At 44.3% G+C, this 7,504-nt stretch overlaps 1 protein-coding gene across 4 annotated transcripts in view; it reads left to right on the top strand.

Annotated features, from left to right (window-relative positions):
- The first annotated feature begins 530 nt into the window (after positions 1-530).
- Positions 531-7,504, top strand: part of pomgnt1 (protein O-linked mannose N-acetylglucosaminyltransferase 1 (beta 1,2-)) — a 28,418-nt gene continuing 21,444 nt past the window's right edge. The window contains exons 1-8 of one of the 4 annotated variants that reach the window (XM_041849296.2): positions 531-697; positions 1,526-1,611; positions 2,911-3,172; positions 3,265-3,367; positions 3,552-3,667; positions 3,961-4,026; positions 4,628-4,741; positions 6,464-6,581. In XM_041849296.2, the coding sequence (XP_041705230.2) occupies positions 3,053-3,172; positions 3,265-3,367; positions 3,552-3,667; positions 3,961-4,026; positions 4,628-4,741; positions 6,464-6,581 (637 nt within the window). In that variant the 5' untranslated portion in view covers positions 531-697; positions 1,526-1,611; positions 2,911-3,052. Of the gene's footprint in view, positions 698-1,525; positions 1,612-1,656; positions 2,728-2,910; positions 3,173-3,264; positions 3,368-3,551; positions 3,668-3,960; positions 4,027-4,627; positions 4,742-6,463; positions 6,582-7,504 lie in introns of those variants that run through there. The other 3 variants (XM_041849294.2, XM_041849297.2, XM_041849295.2) reach the window with 3 other exon arrangements.

Raw genomic sequence — 7,504 nt, 5'->3', positions numbered from 1 at the left:
GAAATGAAACCGGAAGCTGCAAAGTAACTCTAACGTCTGGGCTAGAGTTGCTTTATTGACAAGCTAACTTCGACTAGCTACATTCAGTTCATGTCCTTTGCAGATGCCACATTACTGACAAAAGTTTGTACGCATAAAAAAGATCTGTAACCGAGTAAAGGGAGACGTAAAGTAAGAATTGAACCTGTAAATGTTCATTCATAGTCGTAACATAGGGTTTGTACGTTTACAGATCTAATTTAACGTTTACATTTCATGTTTCATGCATGGCTTTTCTTACTATCCTAACAATTTACGTATGGATGTTCTTACGATCTTAACGATACGTACGTTCAACCATTTGGCAGCTATCTCGCTCCATATTGTGAACTCACTCCATAATGGTAGGTGGAAACACAGTGCTAGATAAAACGAATAGATTAATAGGCAGGCTGTGAATGGCCTCACACTCCAGTACAGTAGGAGGCGGTGTAAGCACCCCACGGTTGCGATACGCCAATACATATTTAAGAAGAAGAAGGAGGCGAAGGAGAAGAAGAAGATGATGATGACGGAATCGTTCATGAACTCAACGTCACTAAAGCTCGCAGGATCAGGGTGCTTTGCGAGGCTAGCAAACGACAGAGTTAGCAGCCGATAGCCAGCTGCCATTTACACAAAAGCAACTCCAGCGATTGTCCTGCAAATTACGGTCGGCGTAAGTGTTGAGTTATTACTAGCTAGCTACCACAATTTAACTTGAGTTGTTATGCAACCAGATGTATATCAGACAACCAGGCAGCAACGAGTGCGCTTGTTACCGTTAGATAGCCAGCTAACGTTAGCTGCATTGGTGTGTTAAAACTTCATTACCGTTCTCCTGGCAGCAGGATATTATGCTGGCAGGACGATCGTTGATATTTATTTTCAAAATAAGAGCCCCCATACAAGGCCACGCTAAATTTAGGCAATATCGTTTTTTCCCACTCTAGTGCAGTACACCTGTTTTCACAGCGTTGCAACCACCTTTAAAGCGGCAATCAGCAGTTGAAACAATAACAAAGCGTAGGCCCCACCCCTGTTTCGGTAAAAAGCTGAGGGATGGGTCTGGAGAAGTGTTCCACTCTCAAATTCATTGAGGGAGCTATGGATGCAAGGACTGAACATCCATGGTTTTAAGCATGTTTTGATGCTAAATAAATGGAGAATTTGACCTACTTTTATTTTTAATATTGTATTATTTATACCAGTATTTCTGTAGAAAGTGTACACCAATGCTGGCATGTTGAAAGCTATTATGTAAGGCTAAATGTAAGGAAATACACTTTTAATAAAATACAAATATATGTAATTTGAATTTCTCAATAGGATACAAAACTTGAATTGGCCAATTGTGTTGGGCAATGGGTTTAATAGAGTGTGCTGGTGACGCCTTACTCCATTCACTGCAATGCAATACAATACGCTGCATATGAATTACATATTGGTTAATAGAGAACATAAACGACTGTGCCGATGTAAAAGTAGTGTTGGGATTACTCCGTAGGGTCTGTAGATATGGTGTTATTTCTTGGGGGACTGAGGACTACATACCCAGCAGCACTTTCAAATCCACCCGTTCCAGTGGTCCAGGTGAGGCTTGAGGCTGGGGTACTAATGGGGGTCCACTAGAATTGGTAGCCCTGGGGACCTGGCCCGAGATTGCCTCCACTCCCAGAAGGCCTAGTTGCACCCATGCACCGCAGTTCCTCGAGCGAAGTTTCTTTGATCCGCATGGCCAAAATTGGCATCTCATAATCATCACTCAGGTGTACTTTGTCGTGGCACAAGAGGCGCCGTTGAGAGGGTGGGAAGGCGTTGGACGGAGCCCTTCTGTAGGTCACACCCAGCTCTCATGCTTGGCATTCATACTCCAATGCTAGCTGCTCCAGTTACTTTAGATCTTTGACCCCGTCAATGTGACTTGGGAAGTCAAGGACAAAGACCTATAATTACAAGTGGCATTGCAGAGTTTTAGTAATTTGCAAAACATGGTCTTGGAAATCGTTTACGTTATGTTTTGATGCAACTAGTAATGGTAATTAAGGATTTACCCGAGTCCACTTCAACAGAGCAGCACAAAGAAGTTCTTTAAACTCCTTTCCTGCATGAGCGATGGATGGACTGTATATAAGGTTGTTGCCAGGAGCTAATAGACAATGTCTGGGATGAGGCCTTGTGGTAACAGTCCCACAAACATCTGCGTCCAGCATTGAAGCTGTAGCTCCAGGAGTGGAGTTATCTGAGCTCTGTCTTGGTCTCAGCAAGAGGGTGTTGTAACGCTGAACGTTGATTTCTGAATGGGGCCATTGGTTATCTTTATGGCAGGAAACGTACGTGTAAAGAAAGTCTGGCATGACTGACAAATGTCATTAGTATGATTTTGGTTTTTGCCCTAGCACTACACCGCTGATTCAAATAATCAAAGTTCGATGATGAGTTGGTTATTTGAATCATAAATTCCTTCTTGCATTTTTCAATCTTGCATTTATCTTATTGAGTTAGCACCTTGTAATATTTTGAAATGTGGGCTTTTATTTTGAAGGTTTCCTCATTACCTTAGGAAAGTGACATCTTCGTTAGTTTTGCTAGCAGAAAAATAGTGAAGACCTCCTAGCTAGCCAAATACAGTATGTATGGGTGTGATGAACCTGTGGTGGTGTTTTTGTAAAAAAATGTATCCTGCATGAGTTAATTTGACTTATCTTGGTGTGTTAGCTGTTAATTCGTCATACTACTAGTTATGTTATGCTTGTTATTGTCAACAAGAATGTGCAAAAATAAATCTCACAGAATCAAATACTTGTTGTTATGCTAACGTTAGCTAACTGTGCACGTAAACTAGCTAGCTAGCTACTGCATTCTTCAACTTCTGCTCTCTCTGCTTTCAAGATGACAAGGTGATTGCATCTAATTAGTCACTTCAACTGGTCATCAGCGTGCACTGGATGCTGTGTAGGCATATGCGTTATTGTCGTAAAGCGCTCGGCAGCAGGAGGTGGAGAGGGTTTGCAGTCTCGTGCCACAGTCCGGGATGGACACCTGGACACCGAATCCTCGAGCGAAACCGTTCATCCCTCGCCAGCAACGGAGCCTCTACCTCACCTGGAAGTACAAATTAACTAACAAGCGAGCTCTTCGTCGAGGCTGCCAGGTGAGCCCATGTTGTTTTGCCAGTTCAGCCTCCATTCACTGTCACATTTGGGGTACTTTTGAGAAAACAACTTGCCTTTTTCCTCTGTGCAGGCTGGAGCGGTTCTATTTCTGCTGGTCACAGTCATTGTGAATATCAAACTCATCTTAGACACAAGAAGAGTAGCCAATGAGGAAGAGGCAGTACAGGAGTATGGTGAGTCTTGTCAATTCTTCCACCATTTACCATGTCAAAAGCTGTTTCTCACGTATTATAGCCTAACAAAGTTGTTGATCTATGGAATTCATGATGCTGAGCAATGTTATGCACCGTCTCAGTCAACTTACGAAACAACTTTCCACAATTCAAAATGGCTGAACTTCCCCGTGCTCGTTTCCAGACGAAGCCCTGCCCAACATGGAGACCCCGCGCAAGCCGGCGAGCGGTAGGAAGGTCCTGGACATTGAGGTGTACTCCAGCCGCTCCAAAGTCTATGTGGCAGTGGACGGCACCACTGTGAGTACCTGTACGCATTTCACTATTAGGCTACCCTTTTCACAGTACTGAGCCAAACCAAGCTGAGCCAAGCCAAGCTGAACTGTGCTGGCCTAGGTATGCATCGTCCATAGTTGCTGGAAAAGACCATGTGTAAAAATAAATTTAAAAAAGATCTGAGCCAGCACGGTCTGGCTCAGGGTGCAGTCTGGCTCTAGTGTGAGTCTGGCTTATCATTGTTGATTTCATAGTGTGATTATGATGTAACTGTTGATATTTTAAAAGGTGCTTGTGTTGTCTGTGTCCCTCTCCAGGTGTTAGAGGATGAAATGCGGGAGCAGGGCCGAGGCATTCACGTGATAGTCCTCAACCAGGCTACCGTAAGTAAGCATGTGTGACTCTTCACCTAGAGACACACTGAAACTACTGTGGTGTTTTTTTTCTCTGCACTTGTGAGCAGTTTCAATTTAGCCTTTGTTTTTCAAGCATTCATGAACCGCAAGATGTCGATAACATAGTGAGATGATACTGCTAGTCTTGGTAGTAGGCAATTCCATGGTAACAGAGTGATACTGAGACTCAGATTTTTCACTTTAAATTGTCAAACAAAAACCAATCATTGCAAAGTTAAACAAAACACACAACTGTATGCACAAGGACTACTTTGAACAATTTCCACACATTTTGCTGAAACACATTGACTTGAACAGTTCAGATGCAACGTTTGTTAAGAGAATGGTTTGGCCTGTTTATGCCGTCATTCTCTTACCAAACTTAGCATCTGCACTGTTCTCCAAGTTTTTGTAAAATGTTCAGTGGAAATTGTTAAAAGTAGTCCTTGTGCATGGAGTTGTATGGTTTGTTTAACTTTGCAGTCATTGTTACTGTGGACTTGCCCTATTGCTAAACCAACCTCTCCTCTCAAGACAAGGTCTATTTGTAGGTCTGCAGCATAAGTGTCACTTGTGTGTGTGTGTGCAGGGCCATGTGATGGCCAAGAGGATATTTGACACCTACTCTCCCCATGAGGACGAAGCCATGATCCTCTTCCTCAACATGGTGACACGTGGCAGAGTCCTCATCTTCACCATCAAGGTCAGTCACTACCTCAGTCACTAACTCCCTTCAAGTTTTGTAGATATACTATACTAAACTCAGCAAAAAAATAAACGTCCTCTCGCTGTCAACTGGGTTTATTTTCAGCAAACTTAACATGTGTAAATATTTGTATGAACATAGCAAGATTCAACAACTGAGACATAAACTGAACAAGTTTCACAGACATGTGACTAACAGAAATTAAATAATGTGTCCCTGAACAAAGGGGGGGATCAAAATCAAAAGTAACAGTCAGTATCTGGTGTGGACACAAGCTGCATTAAGTACTGCAGTGCATCTTCTCCTCATGGACTGCACCAGATTTGCCAGTTCTTGCTGTGAGATGTTACCCCACTCTTCCACCAAGGCACCTGCAAGTTCCCGGACATTTCTGGGGGGAATGGCCCTAGCCCTCACCCTCCGATCTAACTGATCCCAGACGTGCTCAATGGGATTGAGATCCGGTCTCTTCGCTGGCCATGGCAGAACACTGACATTCCTGTCTTGCAGGAAATCACGCACAGAACGAGCAGTATGGCTGGTGGCATTGTCATGCTGGAGGGTCGTGTCAGGATGAGCCTGCAGGAAGGGTACCACATGAGGGAGGAGGATGTCTTCCCTGTAAAGCACAGCGTTGAGATTGCCTGCAATGACAACAAGCTCAGTCCGATGATGCTGTGACACACCGCCCCAGACCATGACGGACCCTCCACCTCCAAATCGATCCCGCTCCAGAGTACAGGCCTCGGTGTAACGGTCATTCCTTCAACGATAAACGCGAATCCGACCATCACCCCTGGTGAGACAAAACCGCTACTCGTCAGTGAAGAGCACTTTTTGCCAGTCCTGTCTGGTCCAGCGATGGTGGGTTTGTGCCCATAGGCAACGTTGTTGCCGGTGATGTCTGGTGAGGAACTGCCTTACAACAGGCCTACAAGCCCTCAGTCCAGCCTCTCTCAGCCTATTGCGGACAGTCTGAGCACTGATGGAGGGATTGTGCGTTCCTGGTGTAACTAGGGCAGTTGTTGTTGCCATCCTGTACCTGTCCCACAGGTGTGATGTTCGGATGTACCGATCCTGTGCAGGTGTTGTTACACGTGGTCTGCCACTGCGAGGACGATCAGCTGTCCGTCCTGTCTCCCTGTAGTGCTGTTTTAGGCGTCTCACAGTACGGACATTGCAATTTATTGCCCTGGCCACATCTGCAGTCCTCATGCCTCCATGCAGCATGCCTAAGGCACATTCACGCAGATGAGCAGGGAGCCTGGGCATCTTTCTTTTGGTGTTTTTCAGAGTCAGTAGAAAGGCCTCTTTAGTGTCCTAAGTTTTCATAACTGTGACCTTAATTGCCTACCGTCTGTAAGCTGTTAGTGTCTTAGCGACCGTTCCACAGGTGCATGTTCATTAATTGTTTATGGTTAATTGAACAAGCATGGGAAACAGTGTTTAAACCCTTTACAATGAAGATCTGTGAAGTTATTTGGAATTTTACAAATTATCTTTGAAAGACAGGGTCCAGAAAAAGGGACGTTTCTTTTTTTTTTGCTGAGTTTATAAGCTAGTTCTTGATGCACTAGTAGTGACTTGCATCACAGCTATTGTATTTGCATGCAATGAACTTGATGAGCTAAATGGGCTAATGTAGAGTAAGGCTAATCATTTAGCCTGATGATGCAGTGTTTTGTGTCTGTCTGTTTGTGTTGTGGTGTTTACGTTTAGGATGAGGGTACGTTCCACCTGAAAGAGTCCGCTAAAAACCTGCTGAAGGGGCTGGGGAGCCAGGCTGGCCTCAACCTCAGCTGGAGAGACATGTGGACCTTGGTGGTGAAGAAAGGAGGTACAGGAACAGACGCTCACTCTTGAAACACACACACACACACGCTGAGATCCATTTTCACACAAATTACATAGTTTCTGCTAGGGGTGTGAATGTTTAAATGTTAAAATCTTTCAATGCCATTGGGATCAAAGAAAGATCCCTAACCAAAATACTTGTTTTTCCCCCCACATAATTTTAATCACAGTGCAGTTATCACAAAACCGAACCGTGTTATAGCTATAATGGCCTAGGGAAAGTAGTGTCATTTAAATAAAAAAAGAGAGGAAGTCAAACTTTAGGCTACTTCGGTGAATTCTGAGGCGTACAAGACATTGCAAGGTACAGATGAAGACATTCTTTCTGCCTGCCCCCTCCTCTCTCTCCCTTGCGCTGGCTCGCCTGCTCTTACTCTTCGCTAATGATGTGAGTGTGTGTTCAGTCTTCGGTCTGCTGCGTGTAGAATATCCTAGCCTATTCATTGATGATAGGCCCTGCTTTACTGAAGTTGTGCGACATTGCAAGCTAAGAAATTGCGACATATTGCATTGCGAGATACAGCTTTTTTATTTTTATTGAAGATAGGCCTAGTGCACGGTTCTGACTGTCTGCCTGGTGGCCGACCTGCCTATACTGTGCCCCTCCCCTCTCTTTCCATCCTTCGCTAGCTCGCTATGAAAGATGTAAGTGTTTGATTAGTTGCCGTACTTCCGAGAACACAATCTCCCCCGTTCCAAAAATACTGAATCTTAGGACTCAATTCCTTGCGGAATCGAATCTTGATATTCAGAAATGGGAGTCGACACTGGGAGTATCGACTCTCCACTGCTACGTAATCATCTTATGAAGTTGGAAAAATGCCAGAGAAAGGCAAGCGACCGCAGCGAAGTCCTGTATGGCAATACTTCGAGAAATAAAATGAGAAGGAAATGAAACTTTGCGAG

Source organism: Coregonus clupeaformis, chromosome 26, assembly GCF_020615455.1.
Source record: "Coregonus clupeaformis isolate EN_2021a chromosome 26, ASM2061545v1, whole genome shotgun sequence".
Classification (NCBI taxonomy): Eukaryota; Metazoa; Chordata; class Actinopteri; order Salmoniformes; family Salmonidae; genus Coregonus; species Coregonus clupeaformis.
This window is presented reverse-complemented; position numbering and strand designations above follow the sequence as displayed.